Source organism: Pan troglodytes, chromosome 18 (genome assembly GCF_028858775.2).
Source record: "Pan troglodytes isolate AG18354 chromosome 18, NHGRI_mPanTro3-v2.0_pri, whole genome shotgun sequence".
Taxonomy (NCBI): Eukaryota; Metazoa; Chordata; class Mammalia; order Primates; family Hominidae; genus Pan; species Pan troglodytes.
In genome coordinates, this window is record NC_072416.2 from 11456989 (window position 1) to 11478109 (window position 21121).

Sequence of the window (21121 nt, forward strand, 5' to 3'; positions counted from 1 at the left end):
GCGGGTGCTTGGAGCTGCCCCCAAGGGATGTCAGAAATCTCGTGTCCAGGACCAAATCTAAACTGAGAACTGAGAGCAGAGCCCAGTGTTAAAGGCCAGGGCCAGCAGGAGGAATACATAGAAGAAATGCCCCCAGGTGTCCTCTCCGTGGGGCAAAGTGGATCCCCAGGAGGTCAGAGAGGCGTTGCTGCCATCAAAGGCCCAAGAGGAGGCTCATGACCACCCAGCTTTGGGCCAGCTCCTTTTCTTTCTCTTTTTTTTTTTTTTTTTTTTTTTTGAGACAGAGTCTCGCTCTGTTGCCCAGGCTGGAGTGCAGTGGTGCAATCTTGGCTCACTGCAACCTCTGCCTCCCAGGTTCAAGCAATCCTTGTGCCTCAGCCTCCTGAGTACCTGATATTACAGGTATGCACCACCACACCTGGCTAATGTTTGTGTTTTTAGTAGAGATGGGGTTTTACCATGTTAGCCAGGCTGGTCTCAAACCCCTGGGCTCAAGTGATCCAATCACCTCGGCCTCTCAAAGTTCTGGGATGACAGGTGTGATTTTTAGTACAGACAGGGTCTCATCATGTTGGCCAGGCTCGTCTTGATTCCTGGCCTCAAGGAATCCGCCTGCCTCAGCGATCCACCCACCTCGGCCTCTCAGTTCTGGGATGACAGGCCGCGCCCAGCCCCATCACCTTTTCAGTTCCTCCCATCCTCTGGGCCCCTCTGCCTCCCTCCCACATGCAGCCTGGGGGTGTTGGTTACCTTGCCATCAGCAGGCCCCTGTCAGGCTTTCTCGCCATCCTGCACCCAGCAGGTGCATCATAAATGCTGCGTATTCAGAGTTTCTCATCCCTCTGATCTCTGGTCCACTCCAAAATCCTTGCTGCACTGCTAAGACCTACCCATGAAAGGTTTGCTTTTCAGCAGGGTCCCCACACCACAGTCTTCCAGCATGAGGGGTACACAGTGATAGTAGAGGCTTGTTTCTTATTTTCAGAATGATAAAACTGAAACCCATAAAGGGTAAGGGATTTGCCGAAGGTCACACAGCTAATGACAGAGCTGGTGGCACCAGAAGTCTACCTGTTCTTTGTATGTTTTAAATAGCTTTATTGAGGTATAATTGATCAGCAAAAGCTGTACATATTTAACGCTCACAGTTTTGTGAGTTTAATCATTGTGCCTCTTTGGTTTTGGGGGCGGTTTGGGATTTTTTTGTTGCCATTGTTATAAGAACACTTAACATGAGATATTCCCTCTTAACAAGTTTCTAAGTGTACAATACAGTATTGTTAACTATAGGCACTTCTGTTTGTCCAACAGATCTGTAGAACTTACACATCTTACATAACTGAAACTTTACACCCATTGAACAACTCTCCATCTCCCTCCTCTACCGCCCCGTCCCTGGCAACCACCGTTCTTTTCTCTGCTTATATGACTTTAGCACCTTTAGATATCTGATACAAGGGGAATCATGCAGTATTCATCCTTCTGTAAGGGGCTTATTCACTCAGTATGTCTTCTCAGTTTACTCATGCTGTCACAAATGGCAAGTTTCCTTCTTTTTTAAGGCGGAATAATGTTTCATGGTGTGAATACACTACATTTTCTTTCTTTTTCTTTTTCTTTTTTTTTCTTGAGGCAGAATCTCACTCTGTCGCCCAGGCTAGAGTGCAGTGGCACCATCTTGGCTCACTGCAACCTCCACCTCCCTGGTTCCCTGGTTCAAGTGATTCTCGTGCCTCAGCCTCCCAATTAGTAGCTGGGATTACAGGAGCCTGCCACCATGCCCGGCTAATTTTTGTATTTTTAGTAGAGACAGGGTTTTGCCACGTTGGCCAGGCTGGTCTCGAACTCCTGGCCTCAAGAGATTCACCTGCCTTGGCCTCCTAAATTGCTGGGATTACAGGTGTGAGCCAGCGTGCCCGGTCAGAATATACTCCATTTTCTTGATCCATTCTTCTGTCAGTAGACACATGAGTTGTTTCCATATCTTGGCCATTATGAATAATGCTTCAGTGAACATGGGGGTACAGATACCTCTTTGAGATCCTGACTTCGTCCTTTTGGCCATCTACCCATGGATTAAAGACTTAAATACAGGACCTGAAACTGTAAAACTCCTAGAAAAAACACATAGGGAAAAAGCAGTGATCTTTTAGATGTGACGCCAAAAGCACAGGCAACAAAAGCAAAACAAACAAGTTGGACAACGTCAAACAAAAAAGCGTCTGCACGGCAAGGGAAATAATCAGAATGAAAAAGCAACCTACAGAGGGGAAGAGAATATTTGCAAACCATATATCTGATAAAAGGGCTAGTATCCAAAATGTATAAGAAACTCCAACAACTCAATGGCAAAAACAAAAAAACAAAAAAAGAACCAGTTTAAAAAATGAGCAAAGGACTTGAATAGACAGTTCTCCAAAGAAGACATGCAGATGGCCAGTGGGTATATAAAAAAAGGCTCAACATCAGTGCTCAGGGAAATGCAAATCAAAACCACAATGAGATAAACCTCACACCTGCCAGGATGGCTATTTTATTTTATTTTATTTTATTTTATTTTGAGATGGAGTTTTGCTCTGTCACCCAGGCTGGAGTGCAGTGATGTGATCTTGGCTCACTGCAACTACTGCCTCCTGAGTTCAAGCTATTCTTATACCTCAGCCTCCCGAGTAGCTGGGATTACAGGCGCCCACCACCATGCCCAGCTAATTTTGTATTTTTAGTAGAGACGGGTTTTCACCACTTTGGCCAGCCTGGTCTCAAACTCATGACCTGAAGTGATCCGCCCACCTCGACCTCCCAAAGTGCTAGGCTTATAGGCGTGAGCTACCACACTGGGCCAGGATGGCTAATTTTGTTTTTTTTAATGTTGGCGGCCGGGTGTGGTGGCTCACACCTATAATCCCAGCACTTTGGGAGGCCAAGGTGGGCGGATCACCTGAGGTCAGGAGTTCCGAGACCAGCCTGACCAACATGGAGAAACCCCATCTCTACTAAAAATACAAAATCAGGTGGGCATGGTGGTGCACACCTGTCATCCCAGCTACTTGGGAGGCTGAGGCAGGAGAATTGCTTGAACCCGGGAGGCGGAGGTTGCAGTGAGCTGAGATCGCGCCATTGTACTCCAGCCTGGGCAACAAGAGCGAAACTCGGTCTCAAAAAGATAAAATAAAATAAATGTTGGCAAGGGTGTGGAGAAATTAGAACCCTTGTACACTGTTGTGGGAAATGTTAAATGTCATAGCTATGATGGAAAACTATATAGTGGTTCCTCAAATTAAAAATAGAACTGCCATATGATCCAGCAGTCCCACTTACAGATATATATCCAAAATAATTGAAATCAGGATCACAAAGAGATACCTGCTGTTTAAAATAAAATAAAGACAGGGTCTTGCTGTGTTGCCCAGGCTGTACTCCAACTCCTGAGTTCAAGCAATTGTCCCGCTTCAGCCTCCCAAGTAGCTGGAATTAGAGGCGTGCACTACCACAGCTGGTGATACCTGCTGTTTAAATGAGTGTGCTTTCCACTACAATAAGCTCTCTCTCAGTGGGGTAGAAAGATCTTGTTCTAAATCCCAGATGAACTGGGTACTTTGAAGGAGGTGTAGCATTCAGGTTTGTTCTTAATGACAGTTACAAATGGTTTTATAACCACATCCTTTTGTTGAAATGCTTTTGATGCAGAAATGCTTTCAGTGCAGGCTTTGAAAAAGATCACCGTCTGACTTCATGTCTTTAAAAAAATTAAGCTAATGAAATGACACCTAGGATCTAAGGGATGCCCGGAAGCTTCCTCAGTCCTTCTCTAGCTTGGTGCCATTTCTTGTAGACAGAGAGGAGAGCTATTAAGACACACGACAGCAGATTGTTCTGTAATGATGACATTCTTGCTTCATGTAAATAGCCATCTAGAAGCCTCAGTTGGGACTTTGCAGAATGGAATGCAGTTCTTGGATAATCAGAAAATGACTTATTTTGGGAATTCTTCATTTGGGAATTAGAGGGTTTTCTATTCTGTTTAACCATTGCATTACCATGCCTGGATTCTATTTTTAAAATCTTACCTACTTTTTAAAAAATGAGTATTATTTAATGGAAGCTTTCCCCCAATTGTAAATTAACCTGTGCATTCATTATAGAAAATTAGAGAAAGTACGAAGAAGAAAAAGAAAGTCACCTATAATCATCCAACAATGTCCCAGCCTTTCTATGTATATGATCCCAAAAGTGGGATCCTTACATGTTGTTTTAGTTTTAGTTTTCTTTCTCTTAACGTATTTTATTTTTCTCATATTAGTGAATATTCTTTGCAAAGATTTTTTTTTTTTTTTTTTTTTTTTTTTGAGACAGAGTCTTGCTCTGTCACCCAGGCTGGAGTGCAGTGGCGCGATCTCGGCTCACTGTAAGCCCCACCTCCCGAGTTCACACCATTCTCCTGCCTCATCCTCCCGAGTAGCTTGGACTATAGGCGCCCACCACCACGCCCGGCTAATTTTTTGTATTTTTAGTAGAGATGGGGTTCACCATGTTAGCCAGGATGGTCATGATCTCCTGACCTCGTGATCCGTCCGCCTCGGCCTCCCAAAGTGCTGGGATTACAGGCGTGAGCCACCGCACCTGGCGCAAAGAAGATTTTTAATGGCTGTATAATATTCTCTCATTAGGCATCAGTTACTCACCTCCCTTGTAGAGGCACGTTGGGTGGTTTAAGGGGTTTTGCTATCATAACTAATGCTGTGGTGAACATTCTTGCCCCCATCCCTGATCCTTTTCGCCAGCGGTTTTCTAGAAATGGGAATTAGCAGTCCAGCCATGTAAACCTTCAAACAACCTATCAGTTCTTGAAAATTCAGGTGCAGAGCAATCCAAATACTAGCCTTACACTTTGCATTTTCAGTGATAGACATTTAGAAAGCTGGGGTTTTTTCCTTTCCTAATGAAGTTTGATGTTTTTGCCGGCGTCCAGGGAAGTGATCCTGAGCTGAGGCTGTCAGTAAAAAAGCCATTTCTCAGCCAGGCCCTGAGGCTTAGCAGCCTCTTCAAGCAGCACAGCCTCCAGGAGGCAGAGTCTGGTGTTACATAAAGGGTGCCATCTGCTTGGAGCAACTCGAGAGCAGAGTGAGGAAGTGTGGCGTTGGCCGTTGCTTTTCAAAATATTTGCCATCTTCAGAAACCCTGTCATTCTTCCCATCAGCCACAAAAGCCAGCGTTTCTTAAAATCTGGCTCTGAGTTCAGCATGGAGGCCCTGGGCCTGGCATGGAGTACCTTGGTTTGTTGCAGAGAGAGAGAGATGGCAAGGGCAGAGAGCACACACCACACATGGCTCTGCATGGCTTTCCAGAAACCACACTGGCTGGATCACCCTCAGCCACTCTGAATTCGCAGGCAAGAGAACCTGTACTTACCCATGCTTTCTGTAAAAGTCATCTTGGCTTTAAGGCAGTTGCAACATGAAAACATTCTAACACTTCATGAATATCAGCAGCTGGTTTGGTTTTTGACTTGACGCTCCCATTTTGGGTAATTTGGCTATCAGTGCACTCAAGCATGTGTGAAAGACTCACGCAGAGGGTTCAGGGTTGGGGACAGCCCCGCTGCTCCTCAGGAGGCTGGCCACATGACAGTGGTCTGTCTCTGCACTGGGATGCCATGTAGCTGTAAAAACAGTCCATGTGGACCCATCTCTAGGGCTTTTTGTTAGGTGATGAAAGCAAAGTGCAGGACAATATAAGTAATGTGCTGGCTACATTTTTGTCTAAAGAGGGCAAAGGAATTTCTCTTTTTGTTAGCTTATAAATGCATAAAAGGAGTCTGAATGGATGAAATTTACAGAGGTTACTGTGGGGGTGGGGACAAGGACAGGAGAGAGAATTGCCACCTAGGTCTTACTCTTTCTTAATATGTTTGAACTATATGAATGTGCTATCTATTGAAAAATAAAATTTTTAAATCAACTTGAGAAAAGGAGCTGAGTAATCCCTGTAATCCTGGCTACTAGGGAGACTGAAGTGGGAGGATTACTTGAGCCTAGGAGTTCAAGATTATAGTGAGCCACGATTGCGCCACTGCACTCCAGCCTAGGCAACAGAGCGAGACCTCGTCTCCTAAAAAAAAAAATTAAAATTAAAAATTTTTAAAAATTGAAAAAAGGGAGGAAATGTAAATCTTCCAGCACTTCCTCAGTGTCAGACCCTGAGCTGGACACTTATGTCGTACATGCTCCCACGTGAGACAGCAGCATCCTCCCTCTTACAGAGGAGGCACAGTGGGAAGTCCAGGGTCTCAGCTAGTCAGAGACTAAGCTGGGATCTGAAAGCCTCGCCTCTGTCATTCTCCTACATCGCTTCTAAAATGCTACCTGCCTTCCTTTTAACTAAATTATGCGACATTTTATTCTCCAGAAATGTTAATAAGGAAGATCTGCCTTTAAAATTAGCTTAAAAATACAAAAATTAGCTGGGCGTGGTGGCGCACGCCTGTGATCCCAGCTACTCAGGAGGCTGAGGCAGGAGAAGCGCTTGAACCCGGGAGGCGGAGGTTGCAGTGAGCTGAGATTGTGCCATTGCACTCCAGGCTGGGCAACAGAGTGAAATTCTGTCTCAATAAACAAATAAAGAAAAACAAAATTAGCTTAAAAGAGGTTTGTATCATTGTGGACCATGTTGACCCAGATCTGGCCCCACCATTCACCAGTGACCTTGTGACAGTGAGGACAGTGACAGTGACCTCGTCAGCCCAGTGAGGACACAGTTCTTCTTTTTTTTTTTTTTTTTTTTTTTTCCTGAGACAAGGTCTCACTCTGTCACCCAGACTGGAGTGCAGTGGCGCAATCTTGGTTCACTGTAATCTTGAACTCCTGGGCTCAAGTGATTCTCCCACTTCAGCCTCCTGAGTAGCTGGGATTACCGGTGCCCACCACCACGCCTGGCTAATTTTTGTATCTTTAGTAGAGACGGGGTTTCACCATCTTGGCCAGGCTGGTCTTGAACTCCTAACCTCAAGTGATCTGCCCACCATGGCCTCCCAAAGTGCTGGAATTACAGGCGTGAGCCACCACTCCCGACCACAGTTGCTCTTCTGAAGGAGTCATATGAGAATGAAGTGAAGGCATCTGAGGAAAGTGGGTGACGCAGGGCCTGACTCAGGAAAGGCAGCTGGGACATGCATCTTTGGCCTGGTCCACAACCAGCGTCTGCTTCCTTCACTTTCTAAGAAAGTTATTCAAAGGCTCATCTGTTATTGAGATTTTCCTAAGAGATTGGAGCCTGCCAAGTCCCTCAGTGAAGGGCCATCCTTGTGAGTGAGCACCTTCCTACACACCTTCCAACAGTTCATTAGAGCGTGAATTAGTGAACCATGTCCTCCTGTCCTCAGGTTCCAAATTAGGCTTTGGATGGCAGTTGGCCTTTGCGATCCTGGACTTACCATGCCTAGCATCTGTAGCTCTTTCAGGACTCAAGGCTAAGGAGGGCACAGAATGGATTCTGTGGATAGATCTGTCTTACTACTTATTGCTGGGACCACGTGATTTGAGACCCAGGTCTTCTTGTGTGGCTGGTGGCAGACTTAGCTTCTTAACATGTGAGTCCCTCACTCCTGGAGGGACCCTGAGTGAATTGCCGCTCCCACAGTCAGCTTCCAGAACTGACTGGCAGAAATTGATGAGAGGTTCTCAGCCTGGTGGAGATGTCCCACCCGCTCCTGTGTGGGAGGCCAGGAAGCAGGGTGTCATGCATGGGAGCCACGAGCTTCAGATGTTCCTGCTAGCCCACCTTCCTCCTGAGTGCCAGACTCCACAGAGTCCATGGCCCTGGGCGTTGGTCCCAAGAATAGGACTGTGGCTAACAACCAGCCCACAGAGTGAGCATCCCTGCCTGTGTCTGTGCTGAAGCTCTTTCATTCAGGGAGACACTGGCTTCAAACCCCTGGAGTGGGGCTGGTCTTCCAGGGAGCCCCTTGATGTCCGCGGAATCGGCATCTCCTGTGGGCATTCCAGGCCCAGATCCGTCACAGAGCTGTCTCCTCTGCCCTTGAAGGCCGGAGAGGTGAAATGAGAGGGCTGTGCTCAGAGCCGTCAACAGACCCAAGGGTCACTCGCCCTAGGGCCACTAGCCCCTTGGCCAGCTCAGGTTCCACCCTCGCCCCCAAGCCAAGGCGTGTTTTTTTCTAGATTCTAAGTCACTGGTGCTCAGCCCTGGATATATATTGGAATCACTTTCAAAACATCATGACCCTGGGCTTGGGCCATGCCCCAAACAAGCATTTTTAAGGCATCCCCAGGGACTCTAGCCAGGGAGAGCCACTACTGCTCTACGCCATTTCAGAGCAGGCTCTTGTCTCATTGGCCCTGTAACTGCCCAACAGGTTCTCCTTGCCCACTGCCTAGACAAGAGCCGATTTATCAAGACAGGAGAATTGCAGTAGACAAAGGGTAATTCACGCAGAGCTGGCTGTACAGGAGACTGGAGTTTTATTATTCCTCAAATCAGCCTCTCCAAGAATTTGGGGATCAGAGTTTTTAAGGATAACTTGGTGGGTAGGGGCTTGGGAAGTGGAGATTGCTGATTGGTCGGCTTGGAGATGAAATCATAGGGGGTGGAAGTGAGTTTTTCTTGCTATCTTCTGTTCCTGGTGGGATCAAAGAGCTGGTTGAGCCAGATTACCTGTCTGTGTGGCGTCAGATACTGCATCAGAACACAGGGTCTGCAAAATATCTCAGGCACAATCTTAGGTTTTATGACAGTGATATTATTTTCAGGAGCAATTTGGGGACGTTCAGACTCTTGTAGCTAATTTGTTAGTCCTACAAAGGCGGACTGGTACCCAGGCAAGAACGGGGTTTATTTCAGGGAAAGGGCTGTTACCGGCATTGTTTCAAAGTTAAACTATAAACTGAATTCCTCCCAAGGTTAGTTTGGTCTGCATCCAGGAATGAACAAGGACAGCTTGGAAGTTAGAAGCAAGATGGAGTCATTTAGGTCACCATCATAATTTTCTCAGTTAAAATTTTTGCAAAGACAGTTTCAGTTCCTCCTGTTGGGTTTTATAATACCTTATTCCTAATACTTCATACTGTGGGATATGAAGATGGGAAAAGAGTGATAACCGCTCTAGCTTCTTTCTGCTGACAGGGAGCGTAGTCAGGGTAGGTGTTGACCCAAAGGTAGGAGGAGTGAAACCACTTTGCAGCTGTCTGCTTCTACTCAGGGGTTCCTGGTTAGGGTTTGAAGGCCTGCATGACAAAGGCATTAGTATTCTCATCTATAGTTTTAACAAATGAGTCCTGGGATAAAGAGTGAAAGTCCTGGCTTCAGAAGCTTTTGTAGAATTGATCCTAAGCTCTGAGGGACCCAGGTAAATAGCTCCAAGAACCAATCAGACATGGGGTTACTAGCAGAGAGAGATTTGGGTCAGAGGTTGTTAGACAGACAGATTGGGGTAGACAGGAAAGAGGAAATTTAAATATACTCATCCTTATCTTTTTAGTCAGTTTTCCTAGTCCTAAGACTAGATCAGTTCAGTTAAACAGCTGTTTCCATTATCAAGAGATGGCACTGGAGATGGGCTAGGCATCTTTAGTTATAGAGGAGGAAGGCAGTGGCAATTTGACATGTTTTTGTCATCTGTATTACAAAGAATAAGCTTCAGCTTGCAGGGCCTCAGGAAAAAGGTAGTAGCAATTTAATTGAGTCCAAGTCAGAAAAGTGGGAAAAAAAATTGAAAGCATTAGTTTGGGAATTGTAGCCCACAGAGAATTCAGGATTTAGTCCAAATGGCAGGAAATAATAAAAACTCAAGAACAAAGGACAAGACTAGAATCTAACAGCAGGGTGTATCATAGTTTTTTGAAACACTTTTTTCCCTCTCCCATCCTTATTTTTATTAAAGACAAACCGTAGTAGGACAAGTTTACTTGCAGAATGAGTCATAGTCTTATTATGCTTGGCCTGATTATTTGTATAAAGTAAAGCAAGAATAATTGTTTGCCAGATAGGCTGTTTTTAAAATTGGCTTTGCTGAAACTTTGTTCCATAAGAAATCTCAGGTTAGACTTTTTTAAAGCCTCGAGCCCAGCCATGGATTTATCTACTATACCTGCAAAGATAAACCTGTATGAGTTGGGTGAAATTTTTTCTTCTCATGGTCCTAAGATAATTTGGGGCTCCTGGGCCTGTCAAAAAGTGACAGTCTTTATTTACCACAGTTCAGGAACCCTGTACAGGGACTGTGTAGACAAGGTATGAGGCCAGCTTTTCCAAGGGACTTCTATTGGCTCTGTTAGTCAACTTTGTTCCTTAAAGCAGTCTGTTTATATTTGAAACTATGTCGTACCAGTCAAAGCCTTGGTAAAGTAACCAGCATCTCTAATTGTATCCTATTACAAAAGAAAACAGATTGTTACTGCCCTTGCACAAATAATTATACTGCCATAAGTTGAGAATACTCACAAATAGTTTCCAAATTCTGGAGAAATCAGAGAGAAGGCAATATGCTCTAAATTTTGCTCACAGAAGTATACTTTAACTCAATTGTTAAAGTTGTAAATAGCTCAAAAGAAAAATAGTTTTCTGGACTCTGAAAAACAAAAGGATTAACAATGTTTAACACATCAGCTCTCCATGAGGATCCTAGAAGTTTTTTTTCCTCCATTCCAATGGCACAATTTGTAAAGTTATCAGAGACCTGCATTCAAGAGTACCCATTAGAGTACTATATCTGATTATAAACTGCCTTTTGAAAAGGATAAAACCAAGACAGCAACTGCCTGTGGGTAACAAAAGTCTCAGGACAGCCGTAGTTAAAGATGCAGTCAACAAGGAAATCTCGTCATCTCTGTGACACACAGTTTAACAGAACAGTTATAATTATTACTAATAACATATACTGAGACATATCAGAATTATAGGAATCTTACACAATTTTGTAACACATACTAATAACATATTTATACAACTATAAACCCAAAGAAAGTTAAACACTTTTTTATATTTGACAGTGCTTCCTACATAATTTTAATACACCAAATAAGCCAAATATGTCTCTGTTGGACTTTAGGGGACTTTTTTTTTTTAACTTAGAATTTGATCTTGGGAAGTTTGTTAAATATCAAAGGTTTGAAACACTAGATATCACAAAGTAGAATCCCAGGTCACCATAAGTAATTCATTTAGCCACAATGATAACTCAAACATTTTGTAACGGGAAAAACCTTTACTCTGATAGAGAGAAGACTCAGCTTTCTAAACAACAAAACCCAGTGAAGATAGCATGAGGCCAACTGAATCTTTTATTTTTTTTAATAGTTTACTCCAAAGCCAAACAAAAATCTTTCATTGTCTGTCTCTCTCAATATTACATAAAAATATTCTTCAAAAGAGAAAACCAAATTTTATCTCGCATTAGTGCATCTTTAATGCTAAAGCTAGTTTTGTTTTTGTTGTTGTTTGAGATGGAGTCTCGCTCTGTTGCCCAGGCTGGAGTGCAGTGGCACGATCTCAGCTCACTACAAGCTCTACCTCCCGGGTTCATGCCATTCTCCTGCCTCAGTCTCCTGAGTAGCTAGGACTACAGGCACCCACCACCACTCCTGGCTAATTTTTGTATTTTTTAGTAGAGACTGGGTTTCGCCATGTTGGCCAGGCTGGTCTTGAACTCCTGACCCCACGTGATCGCCCACCTCAGCCTCCCAAAGTGCTGGGATTACAGTTGTGAGCCACCACTCCTAGCCAAAGCTAGTTTTTAATAAAATTTTACAAACAAATCTATCCAATTTTAGTTTGACTGTAGGGTAACATTTTCATAAACCTTTTATATAACCCTTTATAATTGTTTGTTAACAAATCAGTGTTCAAAAATAAAACACTTTTTTTTTTTTTTTTTTTTTTTGAGATGGAGTCTTGCTCCATTGCCCAGGCTGGAGTGCAGTGGCACATTCTCAGCTCACTGCAACCTCTGCCTCTCAGGTTCAAGCAATTCTTCTGCCTCAACCTCCCGAGTAGCTGGGACTACAGGCGTGTGCCACCACACCCGGCTAATTTTTGTATTTTTAGTAGAGACAGGATTTCACCATATTGGCCAAGCTGGTTTCGAACTCCTGACCTCGTGATCTGCCTGCGTCGGCCTTCCAAAGTGCTAGGATTACAGGCATGCACCACCGCATCTGGCATAAAACCCTATTATTTTGATATATGGGCCCAGATTCTGGCCCTGCATCAGTATGCTTTTAATATTTAATTTATGGAAAAATTAAATAATACCCTTTCGATTTTAGCCAGCTTGCTCACACACAGAGTTCTTCACAAAGTTAATTTTTCACAAACCTTCTACAATTTGCTTAAACTTTCAGTTTTATTTTGTCTTTCAACCAAAAATAATCTTTAAACTCTCTAAATTAGAGAAGATTTTCTCTTTTAAAAAAACCCATATTGCCATGTCTTTAAGCAGTTTTAATTACATACCAGATGCAGAGCCTAGAATACAGGACAGAACTGCAGATAAAGTCTGACTCTCTCTGGCCTGGCTAGGAGTCATAGCTAACTCCATATGTCCCCAGGCCTTATCTGGAATCTAATGGCTCTAAAGTAGGTAAATTGAACAATTATAAAAGTCACAGAAGCCACTTATGACCTTAAAGCATCCAGCAGAAACAGTATCTGATCTGCCTAATTCAGACCAAATGAAGACAGTTTTATTTCATCAATAATCTTTAAAACTATCTTTATTTACCAAAGATTACTAACGTCATGTGAACTAAAATGCATTAGAGTTGCTATTTCTCTGACAAAATATTTAAGTGCTTATTTTTTAAGCCAATTAATTACAGCTCTTAAACATCACACACACAACATTATAAATATACAGACCGAAGAAGATGCATTAGTTGTTAAGATTTTTCATTTGCTGATTTTTTAGGGTTTTTTTTTCCCCATTTTACAAATCTTGTCACGACTCACAGAGACCATCTATGCAATGCTTGGACTGTCTGACTTGTCCTATGTGTCCCTCTTTCGTGAATAATCAGTCGTTCTATTTTAGGACAAGAATTTACCATACAAGATCTTTTCTCATATAAATTTCTTTTTTTATAATCATCCTTACCAAAAATACATCTTTATAGCCTTAACTTTTTTCACATATCTCTCTCCCCTACTAAAGTAATTCCTGATGCCCTCAAAAGTGAAAAAGGCCAAGTAATGTCATTCAAAACAGAACAGAGCCTTAGATTTTGAGAGGGGTCTGTCTGCCTGCACTTCTTGGGGTTTTGTGAGGAAAACAGAGTTTCTCCCAAAACAGGGTCTGTGGCGCCTTCTCTCTTTTTCCCAAGGAGTCCCCAGCTGTCAGAAAGTACCTTAGGTCCTCTCATGTGGGCCTTCAGAGTGGCAAGAAGACAGACTGGGGAAATAATTCAGTTGACTGAGAAGAAAGACAAACAAAAACTCATTCCTCGAAGAAAAAAAAAAAACAAAATCCAGGAAGAGAAAAAGCACAAATGCCTTTTTTTTTTTTTTGAAATGGAGTCTTGCTCTGTCACCCAGGCTAGATAGAGTGCAATGGCATGATCTTAGCTCACTGCAGCCTCTGCCTCCCGGGTTCAAGTGATTCTCGTGCGTCAGCCTCCCGAGTAGCTGGGACCACAGGCACACGCCACCAGGCCTGGCTAATTTTTGTATTTTTAGTAGAGACAGGGTTTCACCATGTTAGCCAGGCTGGTCTTGAACTCCTGACCTCAAGTGATCCCCCTGCCTCAGCCTCTCAAAGTGCTGGGATTACAGGCATGAGCCACTGCACCCAGCCCACAAAGGCCTTTTAAATGTGTGCATATATATATATGCACACATTTATATATATATATTTATTTATATATATATTTATAAATATATATATAAGTAAAACTGGGATATCCATTTTTAATTAAGCAGATTTTAACTGTAGAACTCTTTTTTTTTTTTTTTTTTTAACAAAATCTTTTTAAATTTCTTATTACCAGACTCTAGCCAGGATAGACAGCCAGTATTTCTGGCTTTTGAACTTTACCACAGGTAACCTCCTAGCAAAATTAATAAGTCTTATTTAAGATTATGACTTAACTACAGAAGTATAAGATGTCTCAAAGGGATGGTAAGCAGTTTTTTGTTTTTTTCTTTTTTTTTTTTTTTTTACAAGATTTAGAATCTCCCCAAACGTAGTTTAGAGAAAAGAAAATTTAAGGCAGATTTCAAGGCAAGCTGTCCATGGTGGGGAAAGAATCAATAAATGGCACACAAAAAAAACTTACGTAAATAACAAACCAGAGAGCACCCATTCCGTAAGCTGGGAACCAGACCCAGGCTACCACTGTGAAATAGCAAAGCTTCAGCTACTGAGCTAAAGCTGAAGGCTGTTACACTGCTGTTCCTGGGAATCCAGGACTTTACTCAAGATAATTCTTAAGGCTAGACATGACACTGTCACATGTCCTCTCAGACCAGCCACCGACATGAATCCAAAAATTCATGCCCTCTGGATGCTGGAGACTAAGAGAGGGTACCCTGACATGTTCCCAAAGTCAAGTTTTTCAGGACGTAAAACAAGAGAAGAGGGAAACCTTATCTGGTTTTTGTTGGAGCAAAGTTTGGAACTGACCAGTCTGCCAGGCTGGATTGAACAGCGGGCTTAGAGGGGTCCTATGTCCACATCCTATTCTGTGGTCCTGCTCTCCATGACAGAGGATGCAGCTGTGAGTGGGTTTGGTTTGCGCTGTATCTCCAGCTACTAAAGCAATGCTTGGCAGGTAGTAGGTGTTCTAGAAAGGTGTGTCGTATTAATGTGTGAATACTGACTCCCCCTCCTAAGTCACTGAGTGAGGAGAGAGGATGTGTGATTCATCTGAGGCATGTGAGAGCTGGTTGTGCCTTTGTCTTTGTTTTTCTTTTTTCATTTGAGATGGAGTCTCACTCTGTTGCCCAGGCTGGAGTGCAGTGGTGCGATCTTAGCTCACTGCAGCCTCCACCTGCCAGGTTCCAGTGATTTTCCTGCCTCAGCCTCCAGAGTAGCTGGGGATTTGTATTCACAGCACAGAGTGCACCAGATTCACTACAGCCTAAGTCTAGGCTCATAAGATTTTTTCTATTAATCAGACCCTTGCAGAGGAGACAAACAGTGATGTTTTCCATTCATACACGGCGAGAGGGGCCAGAAGCCTGGCTGATAAGAAATGTTTACCCTTTTTGCCTGCATGTCAGGTTTCTGGGTTCCCATTCTCTGTAGCTTCCAGAAGAACGGAGCAGCTCTTGATGACCCTGCTCGCTGCACGCTAGCTGTGGGCGCCAAGTCACATTGCAAAGGAAAACCATCCATTTCTGTTTTATGGAACCACAGGCAAAAGCCTCTCAATTTTTCAAGATGCTGCCCAATGGGCTGCATGGGGAACTGAATTAACATTTTCCATCCTGGTCAGAGCAGAGTACACATGGCAAAACTAGTCACTATGCTCATTGCCCAGCATCAACTTGGCAAGGCTCACACTTGCTCCCGTTGGTCTCTGTCATCTTTGATCCACTCCACTCAAGGTGGGAAGAGACGCCTTCCACCTGGAATTCAAAGGATGGTCTCTGAGCCAGATGGAAGAGCGGATGGTCACCCTCAAGGCAGCCCTGTCGAACTTCCGAGCTTCTGCTGACAAGTCCTTCAGGGTTCAGCGAATGTGACCAACCAGACAAACTAGGAGAGCCTGATGGACTTCTTCAGCAATTCCCTTAGACATCTCCTCCACATATACAAACACATACAGCAAAACACCTTCCAGAAAGAGTTTCCAGACTAAATCACAAACCAAGAGTATTCCTCCAAACAAGTCCCCTATTCTCTGTACAATTAGGGCAGATACCCCATGCTGGGGCTACAAACAGATACCACCTAATAGAGCTAGAGATGCCCCATGATGGGGCTACAGACAGATACCCTGTGATGGGGCTACAGTTACAGGACGTCTCCCCAGGACTGTTCATTGCAGTTAAATCCATACACCATGGGTTGGCAGCACCCCATTAGTAGAGATGGTGCCAGTGTCAGCCCCCAGTCGAAGAGAACTAGGTGGCCGCCTGGGCTGGCCTCTGGATCCATCACCAGTGAGGGGGGTTGGGGAGGCTACTGAATCGCTGGAAGATAGCCACAAGGGAAATCACAGATGAGCCCCCAAATCTGTAAGCCCCTCCACAGGTTCTCCTTGCCCACAGCCTAGACAACCAATTTATCAAGACAGGAGAATTGCAATAGAGTAATTCACACAGAGCCAGCTGTGCAGGAGACTGGAGTTTTATTATTACTCAAATCAGTCTCCAAGAATTTGGGGATTTGAGTTTTTAAGGATAACTTGGTGGGTAGGGGCTCTGGAGGTGTGGATTGCTGATTGGTCAGCATGGAGATGAAATCATAGGGGGTAGAAGTGAGTTCTTCTTGCTGTCTTCTGTCCTTGGGTGGGATCAAAGAGCTGGTTGAATCATATTACCTGTCTGGGTGGCATCAACTGCTGCATTGGAAGGCAGGGTCTGCAAAATATCTCAAGCACTGATCTTAGGATTTACAAGCGATGTTATTCTCAGGAGCAATGTGGGGAGGTTCAGACTCTTGCAGCCAGAGGCTCCGTGGCTCCAAAACCATAATTTCTAATCTTGTAGCTAATTTGTTAGTCCTACAAAGGCAGACTGGTCCCCAGGCAAGAAGGGGGTTTATTTCAGGAAAGAGCTGTTATCCTTTGTTTCAAAGTTGAACTATAGGCCGGGCAGGGTGGCTCACGCCTGTAATCCCAGCACTTTGGGAGGCTGAGGCAGGCGGATCACTTGAGGCCAGGAGTTTGAGACCAGCCTGGTCAACAGGGTGAAACCCCGCCTCTACTAAAAGTACAAAAATTAGCCAGGTGTGGTGGCGCACGCCTGTAATCCCAGCTACTCGGGAGGCTGAGGCAGGAGAATCACTTGAACCTGGGAGGCAGAGATTCCAGTGAGCCGAGAGTGTGCCACTGCACTCCACCTTGGTGACAGAGTGAGACTCCGTCTCCAAAAACAAAAAAAACAAAGTTGAACTATAAACTGAATTCCTCCCAAGGTTAGTTCAGCCTATGCCCTGGAATGAACAAGGACAGCTTGGAGGTTAGAAGCAAGATGGAGTCAGGCCAGATCTCTTTCACTGTTAACATTTTCTCAGTTATAATTTTTGCAAATGTGGTTTCAGTCCCTGCATCCATAATACCTAGAAATTTGATAAATACTTGTTAAACAACCAAAATGAACATCCACAGCAAGAATCGACTATAAGGCATGGTGGTGAACACCTGTAGTCCCAGCTACTCAGGAGGCTGAGGTGGGAGGATCGCTTGAGCCCAGGAGGTGGAGGCTGCAGCAAGACATGGTCGCACCAGTGCAGTCCAGCCTGGGCAAGAGTGGGACCCTGTCTCAAAAATAAATAAGAGTCCGGACCACGAGCTACAGAGAGTCCATCTGTGCTATAGGAGGCATCCACACAGCACACACCCACTGCTACCGGCTAAGCAGTTCACGCAGGCTGTGATAGATGACACTGTTCCTCTCTTTGGATGATTGGGGTTCACTACTACACTGCACAGGTCAGCAACAGCATGTACAGAAATGGGCTGGGGTGGGGAGACTCATCAGCCCCCTGGCATCTGAACATGGCCAACACTATGCCTTCTGTTTCATCCTCAGACTTTGGGACTATTAGGGATTTAAATATTAATGCGCGGATTTCACTGAGCCCTGGCCTCTCTTTGGTGCCTGTCAGGTACACTATAATGAGAAATTGGATCGTTCTTTCATCCCTCCCCCCTTCCCTCCCTTCTCCAGGGAACAGGGTTTTTGTTCTTGGAGCTTGGGAGGTGGCTGAGTTCCCCAGCTAGAATCAAGTAACCTTTAGTGCATATGCAAATCCAGCATTTGAAATTTCCGGTTCTCTAGCCTTATTATTCTAGAGGGCAGCCAGCTTTCCTTTCATTTCATTTGGGGTCCGCTTCACTTGCTTTGCAGCTACTCTGGTATGCAAGCTCGACACAGCCCCAAGAAGGCTGCACCCCAGGAAGGAGCCCACCATGCTCTGAGAGTCACAAAGAAAGAAGCAGACCCTTGGCGGGAGAGAAAGGAAGGCCTGAGGCAGGTTGTGTTTGTGATGCAGATGCTCCTGCGAGCCCTGCGGCTCTCTGAAAGGGGGTGGAGCTGAGAAGCAACCCAGAGAGGCTCCTGCAGCCAGGGTCGGGAGGATTTCGCCCTCCTGGATGGGTATTGATTCTCCAGACCTAGCTTTATTAAGTGTCAGCGAGTTACATGCACACAGATCACTCAGATTCCACAGACACCTTCCCCACCAGCCCCCAGCAGGACCATGGGAGGAGACTCGTGCCGTTAGGCCTCTGTCCCTGCATGTGACATCTGCAGGGAAGGGCAGGCCTAGCAACTGTCAGGGGACTAGCATAAACCCTTTTTGCTTCAGGGGTCTCTTCCCAGGTAATGGCCTCTGTCATCTTTGCACCCTGGCCGGCTGCAGGAGCCTCCTAACTGCTCCCGTCAATTGCGTCCTCACCCCCCACCCATTCTCCAGAAAGATCCTGTTGTAAAGTAATCTGATCATGGCCCGGGCTTGCAGGCTTCAGGTGGCTACCCGTGAAATCCCAGGTCCTTACCACAATCTGTGAGGCCCGCTGTGGCCCGGCCCCAGCCCCTACCCATCCTCCCTCTTCAGCCTCTTCTCTGATGGCCACATGGCCTGTGCCCTCACTTCCCTCAGATGCCAGGGTTCCCTCACCCTCCAGGCCTGGCAGCCCTTCCCTCCCTTTGCTCAACAAGGCACCCAAGAGCTGTCTGTTCATGACTGGTCTCCCCGACCACACCACAGGCTCCCAAGGCAGCTGTGATGTGGTTTTGGTTTGCGCTGTATCCCTAGCTGCTAAAGCAATGCCTGGCAGGTAGTAGGTTTCATGCGCATCCTTGTGAAGAGACCACCAAACAGGCTTTCTGTGAGCAACATGGCTGTTTTTTTCACCTGGGTGCAGGCGGGCTGAGTCCCAAAAAAGAGTCAGCAAAGGGTGGTGGATTATCATTAGTTCTTATGGGTTTTGGGATAGGCGGTGAAGTTAAGAGCAATGTTTTGCGGGCAGGAGTGGATCTCACAAAGTACATTCTCAAGAGTGGGGAGAATTACAAAGAACCTTCCTAAGGGTGGGGGAGATTACAAAGTACATTGATCAGTTTGGGTGGGGCAGAAACAAATCACAATGGTGGGATGTCATCAGTTAAGGCTATTTTTACTTTTGCGGATCTTCAGTTACTTCAGGCCATCTGGATGTATACGTGCAAGTCATAGGGGATGCGATGGCTTGGCTTGGGCTCAGAGGCCTGACATTCCTGCCTTCTTATATTAATAAGAAAAATAAAATAGTGTTGAAGTGTTGGGGCGGTGAAAATTTTTGGGGGGTGGTATGGAGAGAGAATGGGCGATGTTTCTCAGGGCTGCTTCAAGTGGGATTAGGGGTGGCGTGGGAACCTAGAGTGGGAGAGATTAAGCTGAAGGGAGGTCTTGTGGTAAGGGGTGATATTGTGGGGTTGTTAGAAGAAACATTTGTCGTATAGAATTATTGGTGATGGCCTGGATACGGCTTTGGATGAATTGAGAAACTAAATGGAATAAGAGAAGGAGAAAAACAGGTATAAAAGGACTAAGAATTGGGAGGACCCAGGACATCTGATGAGAGAGTGCCTAAGGAGATTCAGCATAGTCCTGCCAGCAAAGATTATTTATTTATTTCAAGAGTTTAGAGTGGCAGTTTGGGGATAGCACCAGGAGATATCAGCTGTGATGGCTTGGAGAAACAGTGTAAACCGGCAGTGTAAACAAGAGCAGGGCATGTATGAGTAGTTGAGAATGGCGAATAGGAGTATGACTAGACAGGAGATAGTAGGGATGACAAGTTTTGGGGGGCACAGTCTAAGTTGGTCTGGTGTCTGGAATAAGACTGGGGCCTAATAAAAAGGAGCTTCTATACAGGAGCTTAAATGGGCTGTACCTTGTAGCATTCTGAAGACAGGCCTGAATTCTGAGAAGGGAAAGTGGTAAAAGTATTGTCCAGTCCTTTTTAAGTTGGTGGCTGAGCTTGGTGAGGTGTGTTTTTAAAAGACCTTTAGTCCATTCTACTTTTCTTGAAGACGGAGGACCGTAAGGGATATAAAGGTTTCACTGAATACTAAGAGCCTGAAAAACTGCTTGGCTGATTTGACTAATAAAGGCTGGTCCGTTATCAGACTGTATAGAGGTGGGAAGGCTAAACTGAGGAATTATGTCTGACAGAAGGGAAGAAATGACTGCGGTGGCCTTCTCAGACCCTGTAGGAAAGGCCTCTACCCATCCAGTGAAAGTGTCTACCTAGACTAAGAGGTATTTTAGTTATCTGACTCGGGGCATATTGAGTAAAGCTAATTTGCCAGTGCTGGGTGGGGGCAAATCTTCAAGCTTGATGTGTAGGGAAGGGAGGGGGCCTGAAGAATCCCTGAGGAGGAGTAGAATAGCAGATGGAACACTGAGAAGTTATTTCCTTGAGGATAGATTTCCACGATGGAAAGGAAATGAGAAGTTCTAAGAGTCGGGCTAGTGGCTTGTTCTATAGCATAGCCTGCCTTTGCTGGTGTGTGGCGATTAGGCCTGGTGGAACCGCCATCAATAAATCAAGCGTGATCAGGGTGAGGAACAGGAAAGAAGGAAATATGGGGAAACGGGGTGAATATCAGGTGGGTCAGAGAGATACAGTCATGGGGGTCAGGTGTGGTATCAGGAATAACGTGGGAGGCCAGGTTGAGGTCCGGGCCAGGAACAATGGTAATTGTGGGACTTAACAAAGAGTGAGTACAGCTGAAGGAGCCGGGGAGCAGAAAGTATATGCGTCAGGTATCAGGAAGAAAGTAGATTTTGGAAGTTACGAGAAATGTAGAGAGTGAGTTGAGCATAGTTTGTGATTTTTAGGGCCTCTAAAAGTATTAAAGCAGCGGCAGCCGCTGCACGCAGACATGAGGGCTAGGCTAAAACAGTAAGGTCAAGTTGTTTGGACAGAAAGGCTACAGGGTGCGGTCCTGGCTCTTGTGT

General features: G+C 45.0%; 1 protein-coding gene across 4 annotated transcripts in view; it reads left to right on the top strand.

Annotated features, from left to right (window-relative positions):
- PMM2 (phosphomannomutase 2) overlaps nucleotides 1-21121 on the top strand; it is a 55151-nt gene that overhangs the window by 15981 nt on the left and 18049 nt on the right. The window contains exon 8 of one of the 4 annotated variants that reach the window (XM_009430269.4): nucleotides 18022-19438. The exons of the other annotated variants lie outside the window; for them this stretch is intronic. Within the exon in view, the coding sequence (XP_009428544.1) occupies nucleotides 18022-18195 (174 nt within the window). The 3' untranslated portion in view covers nucleotides 18196-19438. Of the gene's footprint in view, nucleotides 1-18021; nucleotides 19439-21121 lie in introns of those variants that run through there. 4 annotated transcript variants of the gene reach the window in all.